The following is a 26,734-nucleotide window of genomic DNA, read 5'->3' on the forward strand; positions in this document are numbered from 1 at the left end:
ATAAGGTAAATTGTAGAGTTTCTTGCATCCACTTGTACTATTGATTTATGCAAAGCTTGTTGAATAGTTGTTGACCATTTAATTGTCATTTTGTTTACTACTTTGTAATGTGCTTTTGAGATGTGTTGCTATCGTGTTTTTTTTTTTATCATAATAATATATATATATATAATTATAATCATGCATCTAACCTATCCAATGTGTTTTCTTGCTTTTCAGTTAATCTAAGTTTGCTCTGATAATCCAAGTATTCCAGTAATTAACTTTTTTGCCTTACAGATTTAAAGTATGGCGGGCCAAAGGATGACCCGTGAAGCTTTTGATGGAGTAGTACAAGAGAAAATGAAAAGGTACCGTGTAAGCATGGACCAAGCCATCTCAGATACTTTACGGGAGCTGGAGGGTGAGTAATTTAAACTGTATATTATGTAATAGTGTTTGCTAAATGTCACTTCACTTGTAATTCTAGCACTTGTGTAATAAGCCCATGGCACTCTTTTAAAGGGGTTGTCCCAAGATTAAATGTTACCCCCTAACCACAGGACAGGTGATGACTTGCTGATCGATGGGGGTCTGACCGCTGGGACCCCTCAGATCTCAGAAACTGACCCCCCCGTTCTTGTGATCGGTGGGCATCTCAGTGGTCGGACCCCCACCAATCAGCAGGTCATCACCTATCCTGTGGTTAGAGGATAACATTTAATCTTGGGGCAACCCCTTTAAGGCCATGTCCACCTTTGAACATGACCGTTAATAGAACTTTAAACAAGCTGCTTGTCAGGCAAACATTGAGCCAGCACGTAATGCTGGGAGATTTCAGCTCTGAAGCCAGCATAAATATAAATCTAGGCATTGATATTAATACAGGCTGTAACTCCGGACTAGTACATGTAATACATACAACCTGTCTCTGAAGGACTTGAATGTATAAATTTCATGGTTGCTCGTGCATTTTTTTCACTTCAGGAGAAGTAAATGGCCACATGCAGCTTCCCCCAGTTATAACCTCCTATTTCTGGGGGTTAGAGAAGTCAATCTTGGGTGATCAGCTGATACTCCTGGGTCTCTTCATTCTAAGGAGTTCCAATTGAGGCGACACCATTTAAATCGGGAAAGAAAAATACAGTAGACTGTAGAAACCAACTAGACAAATAATTTTTTCTTAGTGACCACAGATATCAATGGGAAAACTCCGTTAATAGATTTTAAATGGTAGTTTCCCATTGATAGCCTGTCATTTTTTGCTCATAATGTCAACAAATCAATTTAATGGAACCGGCCAGCCCCACTACCTTTTATGTAGCAGTTAGGCTTTGAGTAGCTGTATTTGTGATTCATGTGAGGGGCTTCTGCTCATCGCTATATTTTTGAGGACATTTTTGCAAATTTTTGTCCAATAAATGTAACCGCTGTTCATTAATTCCAAAGTTTATGTCCTGAATTACATGCTAGCCTTACTTTTTTTCTTTATTTTAATTAGGCCCAACCACCGCAAGAAGGCAAATAAATGACATGGAATCTCTTTACAGAGATAAACAAAGGTATTCCATGGGTGATCTACCACACAGTTCTGTGGGCAGAGGCTGGGGTATGGAGACAAGGAGAGACAGTAATTCAAACCAGCCTTACCATCATGAATTAGGAAGGGAACCCTCTGGAGGAAGAAATTTGAATCCTCTTTTGAACAGATGGGGTCCTGCTGAGCCAAATGTAAAGGAGAGGTTATACCGAGAAGAACTAAATGCTACAAATCGCCAGTTCAGTGAACTCGAAAATGTAAGGTCATTAGACCGGGGAGAATTTTTTTCTAGAGACTTGAACCTTGCTCGTAGAAGTTGGGAGCTTAATCGCCCTATTCAAGGACCAGAAATTATCAGGGATTTGCGCTCCCCTCAGGGGCCCATGAAGCTTGGAGCGAAAAAAGGCCGTACAATACAGCATGCTCAGAGTGTTGGTAGTAGAACAAGTATAGCTGGTGGGGCCTCCACTTCACAAAAAAATTCAAAAATGAAACCTGGTAGTTTAGACAGCGCTAACCCAGCATTTAAATTCAGCGTGCGCATTGTGAAATGGGCCAAATTTAATAATTTGAATGTTGATTCTGGTCTTCTGAAACAACATCGGACTCTTTTCAAAGTGAAGACTGACACCTGTAAGATGATAGTGGATTGTTTTAAAGGACCAATGACATTACATCACAGAGAAATGTGCTTTTCTAGTGTAAAATCTATAGCTCATCCTGCATTGAAGAGCCCCAAAATTGACAATAAACTATTGGAATTGTTGATTAGAAAAAGAACTGTGGCAACCAAGAATGATTTCTTTGAAGTGATCAAACCATTTGACAGGGAGATGATGATGATCCAGCTGCGTTTGCTAAGATGTGCAACGCCTCTGCTGATGGCCTCTAATACATTTGAACTGAAGAATCCTATTGCAGATCCAGGACAACTTCTTTACTCCCTGAGTAACACTGTGTCGTTGTGCCGGAAATCTATGGTTCTTATAGGCCAAACATTTGCAATGATTACTACCACCCGGCAGAATAATATTCTTGAAGCACTGGGTGTCTCTGAATCATGTCCGAAGCCTTCAGGGTATCCAAATTTCAAGGACTCTTTTCTTTTTGGGAATGACTTTATTTTACAGTTGAAAGGCTGGCTTAAAAATGGAGGCAATAAATTCACCTTAAAATCCAGAGCCAGATCAGCTGAAGCTACTGATGTTCTAAAGAAAGAAGAGTTAAAGGCTAATGCGGAAAGTCAAGGTTGGTTGCTTTAATATTACAATAATAAAGATAGGCTTTTGTTAAATATTGTCATATGCCAAATACTATAGACTTTATGAGCAATTTAAACTAATCCATGAGTGAATTTGATTGGCTATCTGGCTCTTGGAATATCTCCAGCCCTGGAGTGCTAAAGTACCACTCTTGAGAGATACAGGCATCTATTAGGCTATGTTCACACATCGCAAATTGTTGCAGATTTTGTACAGAATTGAATGCAGATTTTTGGGCCAAAGCTAGAAGTGGTAAAAAAGGAATAGGAAATGTAAAGAGAGACTTTATACTTCTCCTTCCTCCTGGTTTGACTTCTAGGTTTGGCTCCTAAATCTGGAACAAATTGTGATGTGTGAACGTAGCCTAAAATGTCTAAGGGAAGTTAGAATAGTGTGTAGCTAAGTCCTCCTTATTAGATGGTGCTTCTTGAGGAAACTATAAATTTCTGCTTTTGGGCATTTTACTCCACCCTCTGCACTTTTGGAAAAGGGGGCATGACTCAACAAAAGGCTGCGGCCCGACAGAATAACTATCGTTTGCGGCAAAAAAAAAATACATAGTCTGATGGGGTGTAGCAAGGTAGAGACCCATCATACTCTACCCGCATCCCACATTGAACAATTTAATTCGATGTGTGACCAGTCCAGAGACTCTGCAGGCTATGGTAGCACGTTCAGGCCACGCAGGCTGCTCACAGTAGCACGAGCAACATGCGTCCGGGCGTTGTCCTGTTGAAAAAACGGCTTCTGGGAAACTTTGGAGAAATGGCCGTACCACTGGTTCCACGACCAAATCAATGTAACGCTGAGCTGTTAGTGTACCTGAAGTGAGGACTAGAAGGGTCTGGCTACCATATGTTATGCCCCTCCCCCCCACACCATAATCCCGGGAGTAAGACGGGTCTGGCATACCATTGTGAAGGCCTCTTCATGGCATTGCCCACGTGGTCTCCAGACCAATATCCGGCGATCATTGCATCCGACAAAAACAGGACTCGTCGCTGAAGAGGATAGACCTTCACTGCCGTCTTGCTGTGCACCATGATAGCCTTTGAGAGCGGTGGCGTGTGGTCAATGGAACACTTGTAGCCATACGTCCGGCTCGTAGCCAAATATCGTGCAAACACCTTCTGATGGGCTGTGTCGAGACTGGTTGCAACCCTAGGCTTGGGATGTGACGTCCAATTTCACTTGCAATACAGAATGGATCACTACGTGCCATTCTTCCAATCAGACGATCCGTACGTGCAGAGGTTCGCCTCCGTGCACCTCTTGCTTTCATTCCCGTTCGTTGTTTTACCAACCTCCGGGACACTCAACCTTGAATAGTGCTGACATATCAGCCTAGGTGCGTAGCGGGCTGCCGGAGTGACAAACCAAGTCCCTCTCATTTCAAGTATTCTGTCCCTCTCCGTTTGCGACAACAGTCACGTTGACTAACAGGAGTCATCGCACAATCATCCCACACCACTTGATCTGATTTCTGAGGTTTCATGTGGCTAAAAAAGAACTTTGCTTTCAATCTGCCTTCCACATGCCACAGATTGGAGCTAGGTGCCTGAAAATTTGATCATTTGCAGATCTTCGTGACAGCTGTTACGTCCTCGATATGCATAACCCAACGGCTTGCCCCTCTTGGTGTTGCAATTGCAATGTGGAGTGTAAAATATAAAATTATATATATAATATATACCCGTTTTTTTCAAACTATAAGACGCAGTTGTTAGAATACATTTTGCTAAAAAGTCCCTGCGTCTTCTAGTCCGTAGTCAAGGGACCCGGCGCCGGGCCCACTGACCGCTTCATTACTTAACCCCTTCCCGACCCATGACGTGCCGGCACATCATGGAGCGTGGGGGGGGGGGTGATGTATGGAAGGTGCTGAGCCCGCTCAATACGCTGCAGGTGTCAACTGTGTTTTACTGGATAGGGGATACATGTCTGACCCCCAGCGATGAGAACGGGGACCGAAAGTTACCAAGAGCGCTACATGAGAAGCTTTGACTTCCACGTTCTGTGTCCGGCAGCTCCATAGAGCTTCTGTGCGTGCGGTAGGGGCTCTCCATTGATTTCTATGGAGCTGCCGAACAAATAAGCCGGACGCCGAACCCGGAAGTCCAAGATTCTCATGTAGCTCTCTGGGTACATTTTGGACCCCTGTTCTCCTAATCGCTGGGGGTCCCAGCGCTCGGACCCCCAGCGATCCCACATGTAGCCCCTATCCTGTGGATAGGGGCTACATGTGTTTTATGGCAAACCCCCCCTTGAACTAGTTGCATGCCATGGTCAACCGCGACTGCGGCATTTATAGGGTTTTTTTCCATAAAGGACATTTATGACATATCCACAGGATATGTCATAAATGTCAGATAGACCGGGGTCCCATCTCTGGGACCCGCACCTATCTCTAGAACAGGGCCCCCTAAACCCCGTTCCAGCTTTCTGTGCCCTCCCGGCCACTTGATTACTGTGTGGAGTTACGGAAACACCTTAGCTCGCATGCTACGTTGCTTTCATAACTTCCATTCACTTCTATGGGTGTTACGGAAACAGTTTAGCTCAGCGAGTTACGCTGTTTTCAGTAACTCCACATGTAACCAAGGGGCCCCTGGTTCAAGTCCCCTAGGGAAACTAATTAAAATGTGTAAAAAAATAAACTTTCAGGAGTTTAAAAAAAATATTAAAAGTTCAAAAAAACCAATATCTCTTCCCATTTTTCCCCAAGCACAATGTAAAAAAAATTATTTGGTATTGCTGTGTCCATAAAAGTCCGATCTATTACAATATATCATTATTTAACTAATAATGGCGTCAAATTATTTTTTTTTTTTTAAATCCGAATAGTTTTTTGATCAACTTTAGCTCTTAAAAAAAATAAATAAATAAATGGAATAAAACGTGATCAAAAAAATTGTATATACCAAAAGATGGTGCCGATAAAACTACCGCTCGTCCCGCAAAAAATAAACCCTTACACCGCTCAATCAATGAAAAAAATATATAAAAGTTATGGCTCTCAGAATGTGGTGAAACGGAAAAAATTAATTTTTGTTAAAAAAATAATTTGTTCTATTTTCTGTTGTCTAAAACCTGGGTGCGTCTTATAGTCTGAAAAATACGGTATATATCCATTTAGATATATTAGATCACAGCTCTGCTTCTCGACTTCGGCTCTCACTGTAGTCCATGGCTCATACAAGGGACTTATATGCAATGCAGCACTCACCATCCTAAATGTCGCATATGAGTACTGCATCGCATATAAGTCCCTGACGCTGCTTGGCGTCAGTACCTAGTATGAGTCAAGGCCTGCTGTGAGAGCCTAAGGGGACCCGGTGGAGAGAAGCGTGGCGGTGTTGTAAGTATATATATATATATTTTATGTCCGATCAAGGAGAGCGAGGGATGAAGCCGCGGTCATTGTGAGTGGCGCGTAGTCAGCTGAAAGATACGAAACCTTTTTATTAAGAGGCATTCGCTTCTTAGTACATGTGTTAAATCTTACTCCAGCAAGCTGTTTATTAAGACTGGCGTATGAAACGGCAGTTTTGGTAAGTCTCCCCATGTTTGTCAATGTTGAGTTTGTGCACTTCAAAGCTCCAGGGAAAATGTAGTCAAAATAGGGGTTTATTCATCCATCATGCAACGTGTCCACCCTATCACAGAGCCTCTCAAGCATTGTGATACAGAAAATGGACACTTTTTAGGCCATGTGTAATAATGCTTGAGAAATGCCTGTGATGGGGCTGAAACATTGCACGATCGATGGATGGATGGATGAATAAACAAACTACTATTTTGACTGGATTTTCCCTGGTCATGTGAGACTGGCTTACAGAGACCACTCCTCTACAGCCAGTACATTAGTAAGTGATCGATCTTCCTGCATGTAAACCATCTGCACATAATAACCTTTTATATAGCGCTAACATATTCTGCAGCACTTTACAATTCAGAGGGAACATGTACAGACATTATCCGACATTACATAGTGACAAAACTAATTTACAATTCACACAAGGAGTGAGGACCCTGCTCACAAGAGCTTACAATCTATGAGGAAATAGGAGCAGATACAAGAGGAGTGAGGACCCTGCTCACAAGAGCTTACAATCTATGAGGAAATAGGAGGAGATACAAGAGGAGTGAGGATCCTGCTCACAAGAGCTTACAATCTATGAGGAAATAGGAGGAGATACAAGAGGAGTGAGGACCCTGCTCACAAGAGCTTACAATCTATGAGGAAATAGTAAGAGATACAAGAGGAGTGAGGACCCTGCTCACAAGAGCTTACAATCTATGAGGAAATAGGAGCAGATACAAGAGGAGTGAGGACCCTGCTCACAAGAGCTTACAATCTATGAGGAAATAGGAGGAGATACAAGAGGAGAGGACCCTGCTCACAAGAGCTTACAATCTATGAGGAAATAGGAGGAGATACAAGAGGAGTGAGGACCCTGCTCACAAGACCTTACAATCTATACAGTAGTATAGAGCATGCTTAGGGGATATATATATATATATATATATAGCGATGTTGTTGGCATTGCCATACCATACCCTTTCATATTTCTTAATTTTACCAACCAAGCCCAGCCAGTTTTGCAGTGTTGGGTGAGAGCTAGACCCCCACAGTCTAGCAATCAGAAGACGGGCCAAGAAGAGCAATTTCCCCAATAAAGCTCTTTTGTCCTTTGAAATCTGCAAATCGCTTAAATTGCCCAAAATCAGGTACTCAACCTCTAATGGGACAACCAGTCCATAAGAACCGCTGATCTCCGAGCAGATCTCCCTCCAAAATTGGGCTATTCCAGGGCAAGCCCAAATTAAATGCAAAAAGGCTGCCTGAGGGTGTTGGCAACGTAGGCAGAAAGAGTTTGCCTTCAAACTCATTGACTGTAGGGATATAGGCGTATAATACAATCTATGCGTTATATTGAATTGAACCATCCTATGGGCGGCACTGAGAGAGACCGTGCTAATACTCCTATAACAATGATCCCAGTGAGATTCATCCTTTGGTCCTAGATCTCTTTCCCATTTGGCTTGTGCTCTAAAGTGAATTTGCTTTCCAAATGTGCTCATAATAGAGCGGTAAATATGTGAAAGTGATTTTTTCCTTTGTGAAACTACTAATAAATAATCAATTACCCTGTGAGATTCCAGTTTACGTGCTACATCAATTTGCTTACATGCGTGCTGAATCTGGTAATATCTAAATAAATACTTCTCTTCAATACGATACCATTCTTTCAAATTATCAAAAGTGACTATTTGTATCCATAATAATCTGTGAGATAAAAAAAATCCCTCTATTTTTCCAGAAATGTATATCTGGAATTGTCCCAAATTCTCTAAAATTATAATTATCCCAAATTGGAGTAAACTTGAGAATTCCTTTAAAACCTAACATCTCTCTCAGTGCTCGCCATGAACGGGACAACATCAGACTCAGGCGCCATTTATTCAGTGGTTCCATCTCCAGTAGGCCTGTCTCCAATAACTCAAAAATATTTCCAGCTTTCTTTCCCACTGAATCAAGCAACCTCCTGAGGGCCGGGTCCTTCTCCCATTGAATCAGAAGCCTCAATCCGGCGGCCACAAGGTACCCCCGGAAGTAAGGAAAGGATAATCCTCCTTCAGACGTATTCTTGCACAAATAAACCTGTTTCATCCTAACACGTTTTCTTCCCCAAATCAATTCATTTAGTAAAGATTCCAACATCTTAAATGTATTGTTGTCTATCCACACTGGTGTTGCGGTCAGTACATATAAGACCTGTGGTAGCACCACCATTTTAACCAGACCAATCCTATCAGCCCTGGATAAGGGAAGTTTCTGCCATACCGCTATTTTTGATCTGACCTTCTTGATCACTGGTAGCATATTCAAGGCATTAAATCTCTCAACAGCTCCTGAGACAGTTATACCCAGATATTCAAATGGCTGGCCCAATCTTAGGATAGTAAGATCTCCAAAAGGGGAGTCCTGTTCCTGATCCAATGGGAGAAGACGTGATTTGGACCAATTGATTCTAAGACCCGAAAATCTACCATAGGTCTCCAGTACCTGCATCGTTCTATCAACGGAAGTTGGGGTTTCTTTCAAGCATAATAAAATATCATCGGCATACAGAACCATTTTATCCCCTTCCCCACCACAGCCGCATCCCTTAATCTCTTTATCGCCCCTAATCAACATGGCTAATGGTTCTATAAAAATAGCAAATAGAAGCGGAGAGAGGGGGCAGCCCTGCCGTGTTCCCCGAGACAACATAATTGGTTCAGATAGTTCACCATTTACATTTACCCTGGCCAATGGGGCAGAATACATTATTTTAACCCAATTTATAAATGTATCCCCTATGCCAAACCTTGTCATTACTCTCCATAGGAACCGCCACTCCACCCTGTCAAACGCCTTGATAGCGTCTAAAGACAGGATGGAGCGGAGCTCCCCCTCTCCCATTTGTATATTAGTGTACAGTCTATGCAGACAATTACTAGTACTTCGACCCGGAATAAAATCGTTCTGATCTGGGTGAATGATTCCTGGGATCACCTGCTGTAGCCTCCTTGCCAACACCTTAGCTAACCGCTTCACATCTGTATTTAATAAAGATATGGCCCTGTACGACCCTGTATCCGTCAAATCCTTATCCTTCTTAGGAATCAATACGATCATGGCTTCTGACATAGATCTAGATACTCCCCCTACCGCATATGACTCCTTAAAGACTTCCAAAAGACAGGGGAGAAGCAACTCCATAACGTCTGTGCAGCTCAAAAGGTAATCCATCCTGACCGGGCGAGGAGTCCCCTCCAATCCACCCAAGTGCCTCCCTCACTTTCTCAACCGTCAGGGGGGCATCCAATTGTACCCTCTGCACCTCCGCCAATCTTTCAAAATTCAGACCACCCAAAATTTGTCTATGAGCGCATCATCCTCAAGCAGTGTGGAGTTCTGCCCAGAGAAGAAGATCCTCTGCTGGGCTTTATTAAACAGAAATTCCTTATAGCTTTGTTGGGTTTTATATAATTGTTGTTGGTTCAGCGCAGTCGGGTCGCCGGTGAACTGTCTCTCCGCATGAGAAGATTCCTCTCTCAATCTAGTTTCCTCTTTAGAAAAGTTTTTACGCAGGTGCTGGATTTTTTATCTAAACAAGCCTCTTATATATGCCTTAAAGGCATCTCAGACAAAGTGAATATGGGCCGATTTTCAAATTAATATCCAAGAACATAGCCAGCTCTTGTTTAATCTCGTCATGATCTTGGATTATCGAAAACCAATGTGCATTAAGTTTAAACCTAGGCAAGGCTTCCAGAACCATTCTGAATGGTAACCACAACTGGAGAGTGGTCAGAGACTGTGTGTGGTTCATATGTCATCTTATCAATATCCGGCAAGAAGAAATCATTAGCCAAAGCCAAGTCAATCCTAGACATAACGTTCAGAGAACGACTAAAACACGAGAAAACCTTCTTGTCATGATATTTCATCCTCCAAACGTCTGATAATCCTACCTCCTCAGAGAATATTGCAAGCCGAGATTTCCCCGGATTCCTCCCGGCCTGAACTCCCTGAAGGCTAAACCGATCCATACGACTATCCATAACGTTATTCAAATCACCAATAACCAACATCGGACAATCCTCATGATCATTCCTAAACTTTACCAAATTACTTAAAACATCTAATGAGAAAGGGGGGGGGGGATATAAACAAAAGCCAGAAGGCAAGTACGCCGCTCCAGCTCTCCATACAAAAAAACAAACCTTCCATCCCTATCTATCCACTTTGAGGAGACCTGAAAATTCATTTTATTATGAATCAAGACGGTGACCCCACGAGAAAAAGTGGAAAAATAAGAGTGAAACTCCTGACCCACCCAACCCCTACTAACCCATGACTTACGTTCCGCAATTAAATGAGTTTCCAATAAACAAATAATTGCTGGGAGATGTTTATTAATAATATCAAAGACCACCACTCTCTTAATTCTGTCTGCCAAACCTCTTATATTCCAAACCATTATTTTAGTCACTGCCATTTATAGTAAGAAAAGAGGTGAAAAAAAGAGAAAAAAAATAAATAAAAATATATACAAAAATTGGGGAAAAAAAATTGGAAAAATATAAAAATTTGAAAAAAAAAAAAAAAAAACAACCGCCCCCTCCACGACCTCCCCACTGACCACCCATTCCTCTAATGACCTGCGATAATTCAGATCGCAGCTCCCTTCCTAGATCACACCTCACTCTCCCCAATCACTCTACCCCGATGCACAGATAGTACCCAACTCAACCCAAACCCTTTGAGTCCAGCCAGACCCCAACTTTCTCCGCTGAATCAAAAAAGAACGTTTTTTCTTGGTATTGACGGAAACAATAATGAATACGCCAGACCGGCCTAAATCAGCCGTTTCTTGATTGCCTTATAGCTACTCCTTTTCTTTTGGGTTTCATATGAATAGTCCGGATTTAGTGCCACCTCTGCCCCATTAAACATCAGTGTGCCCAGCTCTCTTGTACTCCTCAAAATAATGTCCCGGTCTCTTGAACAAAGCAGCTTCATCAAAATGGTGCGTGGGTGGGCGCCCGGGACAGGTCTTTTGGCTGGGACTCCATGAGTTCTCTCTATATGAAACACTTTGGAGAGAATCCGCTCTCCAAGAAGACCCCCAAGCCACTTTTGTATCCCTTCCGCCAGATCTCTTTCATCCTGCCCCTCCGGGCAGCCCACCATCCTGATGTTAGAGTGTCGGGATCTGTCCTCCATATCCACCATTTTGTTTTTCAAAATCTCCATCTCAATTATAGCTCCTGCTAATCCCTTCTTCGCCTCCTTAACTTCTTTCTCCATGTTGTTAATTTTGCATTCAGCTTCTAGTTGTTTCTCCCGGATATTCTTAAGGTCATTCCTCATCAGTACCATCTCGGACTGAACTTCCCCCATCTGTGCTGTCAGGTCCTCCAAACAGGCGTTAGATTTTGTAACCGCTACTAGAATTTCCGCCAGCATGCCTCCTGGATCTCCCAGAGTTCCTGTCGGTACTGAGGTTTCTTGGCAGACAGGGGGTTCCTCACTACTCCCTGCCCCCTTTAAGCCCTTCTCGGCTAAACGCATTTTAACGAAGGGGGATTTCCATATTGTCTCAAGTTTATTATTGAGATCACCTCTGCCCCCAGCGGCTTTTGGGGATTTGCCCCCAAATAAGCTTCTCTGTGAACCTTTCGGTGGCATAATCACAGGCTTTTTATAGAGCGAGTTCAGACAGAAATAATACTTCAAAATAGATTGGTTCTTTGGATAAACCTGAGGGTTACCCAAGACAATACACCTCCGTCAATACAATTAATTATAAATGAGAACCACATAACAAATCATATCAAAATAGTGCTTTGCAGAAGTCCCGCATCTTACCCCTCCACGCATAGAACCTCAGGGAATAATCCTCCTATTCTAAACGCCAGGGGTGTGAATCCATTCTGGACGGCCGACTGCAAGCAGCCGAGTTCACTTTATAGAATAGTGCAGCAGAGGGGAGTAGCAAATCGACCAGCAACTGACTAGAGCTACTGGTCAGTGCAATATGAAATAAGTTATACAGAAGCTGGAAACATCGTTAGCAACATCAGTAGGGGCCAGAGCAGGGCTGGAGCAGCTGTAACAGACAGGCCAGCAGGATGCAATGAGACAGAGCAGTCAATTCACCGCTCACAGTTCACAGCAGAGTCAACACCCGACAGCATCACTGAAGGCATCGGAGAGACGTCATTAGTACAGCCAGGGTCTAACAGCTCGGTCAGAGCAGCGGAGCCACAGAAACAAGTAAGCCGACGGGGTGGAGGGAACAGACCAGCTGACTCAGGGCTCACAGCTGAGGCCTGTGCTCAAGGCCGTCCTCTCACACTGGAAAGCAGCTTCTTACCACAGGGGGCCTGGAGAGAAGCTGAGTTGCTGACAGCTTTGCAAACCTCCTCCTGTCCGAGCAGTGGAGTCAAGCAGGCAGGGGGCGCCTAAACATCGGCGTCTTCAATACAACGATGGGGCATCGAGGCGAGGTGCAGGAGAGAGGCGGCCAGCACGTCTTGACGTGGCTACGTCATACCGGAAGTGAACCACCCTTTCCAGGTGTGGAAATAATTTGATTGTCTGGGGTAGCGCATTCCAGAGGATTGGTGCAGCGCAAAAGTCTTGGAGACGGGAGTGGGAGGTTGATTATGGAGGATGTTAGTCTTAGGTTATTGGCACAACGTAGGGCATGGGTAGGCTGTTAGACATAGATGAGCGATGAGAAGTAAGAAGTGCCACACTGTAAGAACCGTTTTTTAAAAATAACATGCAAACTCCTTTTTGACACGTTCTCAAATTCAGGCAACGCTGGACCCTCGATTCCATGCTGATTGCATTTTTTTTAATGAAAAAAAATATATTTATTGTTCATTACATTACGGGGACACCGACCGTGGGCATATGCTGTTGCCACTAGGAGGCTTGACACTATGAAGAAAAAAATAAAAAGTGACTCCTCCTACAGGATATGTCCTGCCCACAGACATTGAGCTATTTAGTCTTACCTTAGTGTCGTAGGAGGCAGACACTTCTGCTGATGGCAGCAGTCTCTACCAAGAATTCTATTTTTAGTTTCATCATGAAAAACTAGGGTCACCGCCCTCCCACCAGTGTCCACTTGGTAAAAGCAGTAATGCTGAGTAGGCTGTTCCTGCTGGTTAGTACATGTTCGTTACTGAGTGTTGCTTAAAAAAAAAAAAAAAAAACCCGAAACCAGGGCAACGCCTGTGCACTGTGGCGGTCCACCAGACCAGCCTGTTCCCTGGGGTTTTAGCCCTCTCTACGCTACCTGACTCTTTTGGGCAACCGGTACTTTTTAGTGTATGGCTGGTGCCATAACCTTGGCGGTGCCATTATGCACTTCCATGCACAGCCAGGGGTGGGAACTTCTTTATAGTATGCACCAATAGCGCTCCAGCGTGCCTTTTTTTTTTTTTTTTTCTCGTCGTCTCATGGGGAATCATGTCTCCTGATTGACCGGTCTACTCGCATGACTGCCAGCAGTCGATCACGGCGCTCGGTGTGCAGGGCTTCATTGTTCCCCTCTGCTGTCCTCCTGAACAGAGCTGCTGCTTCTTGCCTGAGGAGGACTTCTGACATCTTGGAATTGGGTAGGATCAACCTTTGCTTCTTTATTCGCCTACAGGTGCCCTAGCTGCAGGCACTGAGTTTGTTTCCTAAGGGAACATGCTCTTTTTATTTCTGTGCTAGTTTTCAGTTAGTACACTTCTCTAGCAGCGCTAAGTGAAGCAGCCATTACTCCCTGAATAGGGGTGCTACTTGCTACGCAGTTTTTATTTTTTGTTCGCACTGCTGCAGTGTGAAGTTAAGTCTCTCTACTGCCATGTCTGACCCTTAAGTGGAGACTTCACGCCAGACAAACTCTGCCATTTATTATACCTGCTCAAAGTGCAATTCTAAATTTCCATGTGGCCAGTCTTTTTTTCTTATGTGATGTCCTAGACAAAAGCCCGTGGCCTCTGCACTTCTGCCACCCCCAGTGTTGCTCATTCCTGGTGTGATAGGTGTGGATCCGGAATGGGCTAATTCCTGTTTCCCGACAGTTCATAACCTGGCGAACGTTGCTTAGTCCATTCTGGGTGGCATGTCTGAACGACCGCCGGGTTCTTGTTCTGCCCATCGTCTTATGGGCTTCACGTCCATGTCTTCACCTAATGTCCATATCAAGCTCCCCGCTTGCATTCATTTTCACCGTCGTCTTCTGTTTCACCCCCCCACCCCCCCATATCTGTGCAAGTTGTTTCTGGCCCTGATGTCAGGTCTGGTGCCTCCTCTCCTTGCAGAGATGCTTTGTCTGATAGTGAATTATCTGATTCAGATTTAGTTGGTAAGGGTTCTACCTCACTTCCCAGAGCTGTTCATGACACACTTCAGGTCACTGATTATGCACCTACCATTGACTCCATTTCTTTCTTTCAGTCCCAACGTTCTCAGGCTTTTTTCCCAGCCCGGTTGGAACTAGAGGGTGTAGTCTTTAAAGGGGTTGTCCGAGATAACAACATAATATTTTAAATAACACCATTAAATCATTTAAGTTATAAAAATAAATACTTTTGTAATATACTTACGTTTTCCAAAGTGGCCCCGTTTCCAGATCCTGCCGTCGGGAACTTGATTGTTGACGTCTCTCTCTGCTCCGGCTCTGGGTTTGCAGTCGTCACTCAATAGGCTTACAAACTCAGTCATGGCCTCCTCAGGAGGAACTAGTTGCAGATATACTTGGACGTATTGGGGATAAGGAAACAGATCAAAGCTGCACTTGACGCTCCCCACCTGGTGGCACGAACCTCTGCTTCCTCTGTCGCTGTTTGTAGGACCGCCTAGCTCAATGCTTGGTCTGCTGATTCAGCCTCCAAGTGCTCCCTAACTGCTCTACCTTTTTTAGGGTCCCATCTCTTTGGGCCTAGGTTAGATGAGATTATCTCAGAAGCCACAGGTGGCAAAAGCATCGATCTTCCTCAGAATACACCTAAGCGCACTACCCCAGCCAAAGAGGCGGGTCCATGTTTTCATTCCTTTCGTGTTTTCCCCAGCACCTCTTCCTCCAGGCCGCAGACTCGCCAGTATCCGAAGGTCAAACCTTCCTACAAGACCTGACCCTCCTGGCGTCCCTGGCCTCCACCTGCATAGGTTGGAACCGGCAAGGCCATTTCCGCCTGAAGGTGTGCCCCCCACTCTACTTTCCTTGGGTTGGGGGGGGGGCAGGCTTCTTCACATCAAGGACGTCTGGCTATCTCACATTTCGGGCGCCTGGGTTTGAGGTAGTATCTTGAGGATGCCAAATTGAATTTTCCAGCCTCCCTCCAGAGCAGAGAGTTTCTTTCAGTCCGCTGTTCCACAGTCCCCCATCTTGGGCAGCGCCTTTTTTTTGGGGCAGTCGACTTTTGCTTCTTCACGGGGTCATCATTCTTGAAATCGGTTACGGGGCTTTTTTTCCAACCTTTTGTCATCCCCCAAGAAGGACCGTTCATTTCGGCCCATCCTGGATCTCAAGCGCATCAACGTGCATATTTGGGTCCATCATTTTTGGATGGGAGCTTTCCGATCTGTCATTGTTTCCATGGGACCGGAATTTACTTTCTTCTGTGGACATCAAGGACACATCTACCTGGTGAGTTTTCAGACGGACGATGCCACGGCTGTGAATTATCTATCTAAATTGCCAGGGCTGCACTCGTGGCACCGCAGTGATGGCTGAGGCTTCCATGACCCTAGTCTCACGTTCATTGAGTCGACAATTAGGTAGCAGGCTCTGTCGTGAAGCCCTGGATCCCAGGAGTGGTCTCTTCATCAAAATGTCTTCGACCAAATTTGTATCAGGTGCGGTCGTCCGGACGTGGACTTGATGGCCTCCAGGTTCAATCGACAGGTCCCCTGCTTCATCTCCTGAACTTTGGGATCTAGAGGCCTGCGCCGTGGATGCTCTCGTGGATTCTTGGTCATACTTTGTCTCCTGTTCATCTTGCCTCCTCCTGCCGCGCCTCCTCCGACAGCTCAAGGTGGAATGGGTTGCTGCGCCGCTTTTGGAACATGGACCTCGTGTCCCTGTTGGCCGACGTCTCGTGGCCTTTACCTCTCCGTCCGGACCTTCTCTCTCAGGGACCCCTGTTCTGAGGGCTCATATATATATATATATATATATATATATATATATATATATATATATATACATATACACACATTTTGTATTTTTTTTTTCGGAGAGTGTTATTCTCACTATGCCAGAAAGCTCTCTTCAGCCTGCGTCTACAGTTGTGCATGAAAGGCTTACCTCAGTTGGTGTGAGGATCGCAAGCTTCCTACCTTGCATTTTTGTTCTTGTCAGGGATTCTATCCTTTTTACAAAGTGGTTTGGATCACGGTCTTTCTCTCAGCTGCTTGACGAGGCAGGTGTCTACGTTTTCCATTTATTTGTTTACCTGTTGTCGTCTAAGGCTGACATCATTAAAGCGGCTCTGTCACCAGATTATAAGTGCCCTATCTCCTACATAATCTGGTCGGCGCTGTAATGTAGATTAATAGTGGTTTTTATTTTGAAAAACGATCCTTTTTGAGGAAGTTATGAGCAATTTTAGATTTATGCTAATTCGTTTATAATCAACTGGGCGTGTTTTAACTTTTTACCAACTGGACGTTGTACAGAGGAGTGTATGACGCTGACCAATCAGTGACCAATCAGCGGCATACACTTCTCATTGTTACAGTGTGATTGTGCAGTGAAAGAAGCTGGGCTGGAACAATCATTGGTCAGCGTCATACACTCTGTACAACGCCCGGTTGGTAAAAAGTAAAAACACGCCCAGTTGGTTATTAAAAAACTAATTAGCATAAATCGAAAATTGCTCAAAAATGATAGTTTTTCAAAATCAAAAACACTTCTTCTTTTTATCTACATTACAGCGCCGATCAGATTATGTAGGAGATGGGGCATTTATAATCTGGTGACAGAGCCTCTTTAAGACTTTTTTGTTGCTTGGCAAGGGGTGGCTGATGCGGTCCCCCCCCCTTAGCATCCTCCGATCCCTGCTTAGGATCTGTATGTGGTTTTGGATGTCTTTTGAGTCAACTCCATTTGAATGTTGGTGTCTCAGTTGGTGTCTCTCGACGTTCTCCTCCATTTCTTACTCTTCACCAAGACAAGGTTGAGCTCTGCGCGTTGCCGCCTTTTTTGCCTAAAGTGTTTCGGGCTTCCACATGAACAAGGATATTGTCTTTGTGGCCTTCTCCCAGTCATCTGAGGGAGCATTCACTTCACAACCTGAAACAAGCAAATATCATCAGCAGCACTGGACAATAGGATATATATTGTCTCGGCGCTAATGTGGATTCATTTCATTACACACACACACACACACACACACACACACACTATAAAAGGACCACACACACTGGGTTTAATGTACCCCCTGAGGAAGCGACCAAAAACAGCGAAACGTGCGTTGGGGTTCTTCTGTGGACCGTTCAGCACGGACGTATGTTGATACTCTCGTTTTGAATGGGTAAGACTGCATTACTACAACTGCTCACCGTTTATTTACTGATTCTCCCTATGTGACTCCCTTGTGACCTGGTAATATCCACTGTATTTATATATAACTGAGAGGACGCTGTGGATCATCAGTATATAATCCACTTTGAGATATTTTACATATTTGACTGTGTGGGTAGCATATATGGTTTTGCCCTATATACCATTTCATCACGTAATACTGTCCTGTGCTGTATGATGTACCACGGTATTGGTACTAGAGTCTTCTTATGAAGTGTTTTTAATTGTATGTTATTTTCTAAAAATAAAATTGATATATTCTTGTATACTCAGACGTTATGCTCTAATTTTTTCTTCGGTATGGTTTGATAATCATGGAGCAGTCTATCTGATACATTATGGGGGGAAGTTGGTCTCTTAAACTTTACCTAGCCTGTAACCGATATACGCTTGGAGTCTATTTATCCATTTATCAACAATAGGATATAAGTTGGGTGCAAGCCTCTTAGGTCACAGTCCAATGACCCGATAGACGTAAAAAGGAAAGTGAGGCAGCACTACCAAATTTGTGAAAATAATGATCCGTTTATTCCACTCGTGTGCAACATTTCAGCTCCGTGTGAGCCTTGAGAAAGGCTCACACTGAGCTGAAACGTCGCACACGAGTGGAATAAACGGATCATTATTTTCACAAATTTGGTGGTGCTGCCTCACTTTCCTTTTTACACTCCACAACCTGGATGTTGTGTGTGTTATCTGCGGAATGAACTCTGTCACTTCTTCCTTCCAGCAGTCGGATTCCGTCTTCATCCTCCCAGAGGCCCACAGAAAGGGTTTGGCGGCCTCTGAGGTCACCGTTGCTCTGTGAATTCGAATGCTTGTCCGCAAGACTTTATCACATTCGGGGCAAAGGTCCCCCCATTCTGGGTCATGGCCCACTCTACCAGAGTGGTTGGGGCTTCCTGGGCTGTGTGCCATCAGGCCTTTGCCCTTCAATTGAGCAAGGCAGCCACATGGTTGGTCTTCTCTGCACGCACTTGTCAGGTTCTACGAGTTGCATACCTTTTGCCTCTGCAGATGCTTCTCTGGGTTGCAAGGTATTGCAGGCATCTCTGAAGTAACTTACCATGTCCTGTGATCATTTACGGTTGTCCGTTTAAGGTATTCTCCTCTCGTGTTTGACATATCTTTCCTTGTTTCTGCTTCTCCTACTGCTTGCGGACAGACGGAATAGCAGGGTATGTCCTGTAGGAGGAGTAACCTTTTTTTATTTCATAGTGTCAAGTCTCCTAGTGGCAGCAGCATATATACCCGTGATCTGTGTCCCCCTGTTAATCCATGGATATAAAAAAAAATACATCACAACTTATTGTTTAGTCAAGGCTTGCAATATGTGTGCTTTGGTACAATGTGAATTTCCCCAATTTTTTTTTTTTTTCTTTTTAAATCTAAAATAAAAAATACAATTTTGCAAATATAATTTTTTTTTTTTTTTTTGTGTCTACTCGGTTTTTGTTGCTCCATTTCATTGGCCCCTGTTTGTAGGTTAAAGGGAATCTGACTGCAATTTTAAGGCTTTAAAACTTCGCTATTTGGGGAAGGGGAGGCCATTGGAACAATGGACGTTTAATTCCCCCGATGCTGCGGCCGCAAGTGGCACTGAGGTGGCCCCTTGATGTGCAAGCCCTCCTGACGTCTCCTTAGGGAACGCTACCAACTCCTCCTCCTCCTCTGAGTGACGTCTCTAGCGGTCTCCTGATTGGCTGCTAGAGCTGTCACTCAAACCCGAAAGTGGCGATTTCTACGCTTGGGGAATTGTTTTCTCTGTCGTGCAACGGACATGACTGAGACAACGCGTATTGTTATAATGCCCTCCCCTATATAGCGCTGTCGGCAGTTTTGCTGTTTCAAAACTGTTAACCCAGTCCTTTTAACCCGTTAGTGACCGCCAATACGCCTTTTAACGGCGGCCACTAATGGGCTTTATTCTGATGCATATGCCTTTTTACGGCACTGCATCAGGATAAAGTAAACAGAGCAGGGAGCGTCAAATTTCCCTGCTCTCAGCTCCTAGAGGCAGCTAGGGCTGGGATCGTCCCTGCTCTGCCGGGTGAGATCGATATAAGTATCGATCTCACCTGTTTAACCTCTCCGATGCGGTGCACAATAGCGTGCACCGCATGTGAGTGGTTTTGGAGAGAGGGAGGGAGCTCCCTCTCTCCCCCACCAACACCCGGCGATACGATCGCCGAGTGTCTGTGTCTCTAATGGCAGCCGGGGTCCTAATAAAGGCCCCCAGGTCTGCCAATAATGAATGCCTGCTAGATCATTCCGGAGGCATGACCTAGCAGATGCCTGTCTGTTTTAAACGGACAGGCAGTAATACACTGCAATACATATAATCGCATATTATAGTCCCCTAGTGGGACTAGTAAAAAAGAAAAAAAAAGTTTAATAAAGTTAATTTGAAAAAAAATGAAAAACCCAGCTTTTCCCCTTACAAAATGCTTTACTATTAAAAAAACAAAATAAAGTTAAAAAGTTACACATATTTGGTATAAATTTATTACATTATTTAACCCGCACGGTGAACGCCGTAAAAAATGTAATAAACTATGGAAAAATTGCTGTTTTCTGTGAATCCTGACTTTAAACAAAATGTAATAAAAAGTGATCAAAAAGTCGCATCTACTCCAAAATGATACCAATAAAAACAAGTCTTCCCGCAAAAAAAAAAGCCCTCACACAACTGCATCGGCGAAAAAATAAAAACTTTACGGCTCTTCAGATATGGAGACACAAAAACAAATAATTTTAAAAAAAAAAGCGTTTTTACTGTGTAAAAGTAGTAAAACATACAAAAACGATACAAATTTGGTATCGTTGCAATCGTAACAACCTGCTGAATAAAGTTATTGTGTTACTTATCACACGGTAAACTGCATAGATTTAAGATGCAAAAAAGTGTGGCGAAATTTCAGGGGTTTTTTTTCTATTTCCCCCCCCCAAAAAAAAGTTAATGAAAGTTAATCAATAAATAATATGTCCCCCAAAATGGTGCTATTAAAAAATACAACTTGTCCCGCAAAAAACAAGACCTTATACAGCTATGTCGACGCAAAAATAAAAAGGTTATAGCTCTTGGAATGCGACGATGGAAAAACGTAAAAAATGGCTTGGTCATTAAGGTTTAAAATAGGCTGGTCATTAACCCCTTGCGTACCTTCGCCGTAATAGTACGTCGCTGGCCGCTTATTCCAGCGTACCTTCGCCGTACTATTACGGAGTAGGAATAAACTGTCACTATGTGAAATCACATAGTGACATAACAGCGGCGGCAGCTGTCATTGACAGCTAACCGTCTCTTCTACCGGCTTGGGGACCAATTAGCAGTCCCCAATGCTGGCGATTGCTGTGATTGGTCAGTCTCTGAAGACTGACCAATCACAGCCGTCTGTGACGTCGTCTGCAGGAGAAAGCTCCTGTCACTTGCTCTGATCTCCTCATTTCTGTGAGATACGTGAGGAGATCAGAGAAAGCGGTTTAAAAAAACAAAACACTATTTTTATTAACCCCTTCCCGAAAATGGGCGTATAGTAACGCCCTGAGGATGAAGCGGGCACAGGAGCTGTGCTCGCTCCATCTTCATCGGATGTCGGCTGTAATATACAGCCGACATCCCACTGCAACTACAGCGATCGCTGTCCTCTCCGATCGCTGTAGTTTAACCCCTTAAATGCCGCTGTCAATAGCGACAGCGGCATTTAAGTGATTTATACAGAGGGAGGGGGCTCCCTCTGCACCCCATTGCCCCCCCCCCCGCGAAAAATCGCGGGGTTCTGATGGTTGCAATGGCAACCAGGAAGCCTAGCAACGGCTTCCTGGTTGCCAGGTACGGGAGCCTATTAGGTCCTGCCCAAGGCAGGACGTAATAGGCTCAACTGTCAGTTGTAAAGTGACAGTTACAATACACTGCACTACATCAGTACATACAGAAGTAGTGCAGTGTATTGTGCAGGGGATCAGAAGATCAGATCTTCCAGTCCCCTAGTATGTGTAAAATAAAAAGTGAAAAAAAGTAAAAAAAACGGTTTAGATAAATAAAAGTTTTACGTAATAAAAACAATAATGGCCTTGTTTCCCTGATAAAGCCCTTTATGATTTGAAAAAAAAAGACAAAAAGTAGACATAATAGGTATCGCCGCGTTCGTATTGGCCTGACCTAAAAAAATATCATATTATTTATCCCGCACGGTGAACACCGTAAAAAAAAATACCATAAAAAACAATGGCAGAATTTCCTTTTTTGGTCACGTTGTTTCCAAAAAAATTGAATAAAAAGTGATCAAAAAGTCACGTAGCCAAACATGGTACCAATAAAAACTAGTGTGTCACGCAAAAAACAAGCCCTCACAAAGCTCCGTCGACAAAAAAATAAAAAAGTTATGGCTCTCAGGACATGGTGACACCAAAACATTTTATTTAGAAAAAAGTGTTTTTTAGTTTGTAAAAGTAGTAAAACATATAAAAACTATATAAATTTGGTATTGCCATAATCGTATCGAACTGCAGAATAAAGTACACATGTTGTTTATACTGCACAGAGAACGCCGGTAAAAAATTATAAAAAAAATAGTAAAAGAATTTCTGTTTTTTGGTCTCCTCACCTCAGAAAAAATGGAATAAAAACTGATAAAATTATCGCATGTACCCCAAAATGATGCTAATAAAAACGACAGCTCATACCATGAAAATTAAGCACTCCCACAGCTCGTCCACGGAAAAATAAAACGTTATGACTCTTGGAACGCAATAATGAAAAACGACGGCCCAGACTAATTTATATGTGCAGCAGTTCTTCACCTAAAACCCCACGTCATCATTTGCAGCCCCCACTGGTAGACCCTGTAAATGCAGCGGAAACTATGACATTTTGGGGTCTGTGCTACATATGGGGCTAGTGAAGAAGTCAAAGATTAGGCAATACTGGAGTGCGGATGTTTTGTATAACACCACAGACACCCTTTAGAAGTGCGACTCCTGCACCCAAAAATCCGGCCTGTGCTTGAAGGATTGGTTCAAAGCGTACGTCACTATCCAGGGATAATTAATTTTATTATTCATTCTCCCCATTATTACATCATCCTATTATGACCTGGTGCACTCCGCCCAGCTTACATATACCCTGATGTACTCCGCCCAGCTTACATATACCCTGATGTACTCTACATAGCTTACATATACCCTGATGTACTCCGCCCAGCTTACATATACCCTGATGTACTCTACATAGCTTACATATACCCTGATGTACTCCGCACAGTTTACATATACCCTGATACACTCCGCACAGCAAACATATACCCTGATGTACTCCGCCCAGCTTACATATGCCCTGATGTACTCCGCCCAGCTTACATATACCCTGATGTACTCCGCACAGCTTACATATACCCTGATGTACTCCGCACAGCTTACATATACCCTGATACACTCCGCCCAGCTTACATATGCCCCCACATTATAAACTGAAACATCAGTAAAACACTAAACAAAACTACTACCAAGCAAAATCTGCGCTCCAAAAGCCAAATGGCGCTCCTTCTGGGCCTGGCAGTGTGCCCAAACAGCAGTTTATGACCACATATGGGGTATTACCGAACTCTGGAGAACCGCTTAACAATTTATGGGGTGTATGTCTCCAGTGGTACAAGCTGGGCCCAACGCATTGGGCACTGAAATAGCATATATGTGGAAAATTTAGATTTTCAATCTGCAACCTCCACTGTGCACTAATTTCTGCAAAACCTTTGGGGGTCAAAATGCTCACTACACTTCTAGATGAATTCCTTGAGGGGTGTAGTTTTCTAAATGGGGTCACTTCTCTGGAGTTTTGACTGTACTCGTACCTCAGCGCAATGCAACATGGCGTCAAAAACAAATTTTGTAAAATCTCCACTCCAAAAACGAAATTGCACTTTTTCCGTTTAGACCCTTGATGTATGTCCAAATAGCCGTTTACAACCACATATGGGGTATTTCCGTAATCGGGAGAAATTGTGTAACACATTTTGGGGTGTCTTTTCTCCTGTATTCCTTGTGGAAATGAAACATTCTGAGCTAAAGCTACAGGTTATTGGAAAAAAAAATGTTTTCATTTTCACGGACCAATTCTAATAAAATCTATAAAACACCTGAGGGCTCAAAATGCTCACTACACCTCTAATTTAATTATTTCAGGGGTATAGTCTCCAAATTGGGATCACATCTGGGGAATTTCTACTGTACTGGTACTTCAGGAACTCTGCAAATGCGACATGGCCCCCAGAAACCAATTCAGCAAAATCTGAGCTGCAAAATCCAAATGGTGCTCCGTCCCTTCTTAGCCCTGCCGTGGGTCCAAACAGCAATTTATTACCACATATGGGGTATTACCGTAATCAGGAGAAATTGCTTTACAAATGTTGAGGTGCTTTTTCTCCTTTATTCCTTATAAAAATTAGAAAATTCTGTGTGTTTTCCAAAAAAAAGTCTCTTTTCATCTTCACAGACTAATTCCAATAAATTCAGCAAAAAACCTGTGGGGTCAAAATGCTAACTATACCACTAGAAAAATTCCTTGAGGGGTATAGTTTCCAAAATGGGGTCACTTTTGGGGGGATTCCACTGTTTAGGTCCCTCCAGGGCGTTGCAAACGTGACATGGCACTGAAAACCATTCCAGTAAAATCAGAGCTCCAAAATCCAAATGGGGGTCCTTCCCTTCTGAGCCCTGCTGTGGGTCCAAACAGCAGTTTATTACCACATATGGGGTATTTCCGTAATCGCGAGAAATTGCTTTACAAATGTTGGGGTGCTTTCTCTCCTTTATTTCTTGCAAAAATTAGAAATTTTTACGCTTTTCCAGAAAAAAAGTAGATTTTCATTTTCACAGTCTAACTCCAGAAAATATAGCAAAATACCTGTGGGGTAAAAATGCTAACTATACCCCTAGATAAATTCCCTGAGGGGTGTAGTTTAAAAAATGGTCACTTTTGGGGGTTTCCACTGTTTTGGCACCACAAGACCTCTTCAAACCTGACATGGTGCCTAAAATATATTCTGAAAAAAGGAGGCCCCAAAATCCAAGAGGTGCTCCTTTGCTTCTGAGGCCTGTGTTTCAGTGCATTAGCGCACTAGGGCCACATGTGGGATATTTCTAAAAACTGCAGAATCTGGGCAATAAATGTTGAGTTGCGTTTCTCAGGTAAAACCTTCTGTGGTACAGAAGAAAATGTATTACATATGAATTTTGTAAAAAAAAATGAAATTTGAAAATTTCAGCTCTACTTTCCTTCAATTCCTGTAAAACGCCTAAAGGGTTGAAACACTTTCTGAATGCTGTTTTGGATACTTTGAGGGGTGCCGTTTTCAAAATGGGGTGTTTTATGGGGGTTTCTAATATATAGGGCACTCAAAACCACTTCAGAACTGAACTCGTCCCTGAAAAAATAGCTTTTTGAAATTTTCTTAAAAATATGAGAAATTGCTGCTAAAGTTCTAAGCCTTGTGAGGTCATAGAAAAATAAAAGGATGTTCAAAAAACGATGCAAACATAAAGTAGACATATGGGAAATGTTAATTAGTAACTATTTTGTGTGGTATTACTATCTGTTTTACAATCAGATACATTTAAAATGGGAAAAATCATAATTTCTTCATATTTTCTCTAAATCTTGGTGTTTTTCACAAATAAGCAATGAATTTATCGACCAAATTTTTGCACTAAACTAAAATATGTCACGAGAAAACAATCTCAGAATCAATTGGATAGGTAAAAGCATTCCAGAGTTATTACCACATAAAGTGATACATGTCAGATTTGAAAAAATGGGTCTGGTCCTCAAGGCCAAAATGAGCTGGGTACTCAAGGGGTTAAGGGGTTAAACTAGAAGCTGGGGCAGCGTTTGTATTTTTTTATTTTTATTTTTTTGTTTCGCAGACTATTTGTAAAGTTGCTTTTAAAATAGTTGCACAAGTGCACACAGCCTTCAATCTTTTTGTGTTTAACTTTTATCTGGACAGATGTCTTGTTAGTAGGTTATTTATTTGTTTTTTTAAAGGGAATGTGTTGCCAGAAAAACATGTTTTTTTTTTAAAAATTAAACATTTAGTGTGTGGGTGATTAAACATTGTTCAAATTTTTTTTATTTTTTTGCACGAGTCCATGTAATATTATAAATTATTTCTAATTTATAATACTACCCATTTTTGGTCACTAGATGGAGCTGTTCCCAAAATTGCAGCATTGCAACATTGGGTTAAAAGCCCTCGCTCTAGTGAGCTCTCAGCATCCCCCCCTCCTTTATCCTGGCTAGTGCCGGGATAAACGAGGGGTTTGAAAGGTTTAACCTCCTACACTGTGTGTCGCCATTTTTTGAGGTAACCCACAGTGTAGTAGGTTTACATACAGTAGTAAACACACACAAACACTAACATACATTGAAATCTCTTACCTGCTCCTGCCGCCGCGGCTCCCTCCGGCCCGTCCGCTCCCTTTGCTGCCGCTGTTCCATGTGCACAAGTCCGGAAGCCGCGACCGGAAATAGTAATATTACTGTCCGGCCGCGACTTCCGGTCCACAGGAAAATGGCGCCGGACGGCGCCAATTTCGAATAGGACTGTGTGGGAGCGGCGCATGCGCAGTTCCCACACAGACGCCGTACACGGCAGTCAATGGGACGGGAGCCGTTCACAGTCCCTATGGGACTGTGGCTGCCGTATTCCATGTCTGTGTGTGTCGTTAATCGACACACACAGAAATGGAACAAAAAATGGCAGCCCCCATAGGGAAGAAAAAGTGTAAAAATAAGAAACAGTAAAACACAA

At 43.2% G+C, this 26,734-nt stretch overlaps 1 protein-coding gene across 2 annotated transcripts in view; it reads left to right on the forward strand.

Moving 5' to 3' along the window:
- The window catches only part of LOC142648710 (SURP and G-patch domain-containing protein 2-like), an 89,314-nt gene that overhangs the window by 14,890 nt on the left and 47,690 nt on the right, over positions 1–26,734 (forward strand). For both annotated transcript variants that reach the window (XM_075825469.1, XM_075825470.1), the window contains exons 2-3: positions 280–403; positions 1,481–2,767. In XM_075825469.1, coding sequence (XP_075681584.1) covers positions 289–403; positions 1,481–2,767 — 1,402 coding nt within the window. In that variant the 5' untranslated portion in view covers positions 280–288. The remainder of the gene's footprint in view (positions 1–279; positions 404–1,480; positions 2,768–26,734) is intronic.

Source organism: Rhinoderma darwinii, chromosome 1 (assembly GCF_050947455.1).
Source record: "Rhinoderma darwinii isolate aRhiDar2 chromosome 1, aRhiDar2.hap1, whole genome shotgun sequence".
Taxonomy (NCBI): Eukaryota; Metazoa; Chordata; class Amphibia; order Anura; family Rhinodermatidae; genus Rhinoderma; species Rhinoderma darwinii.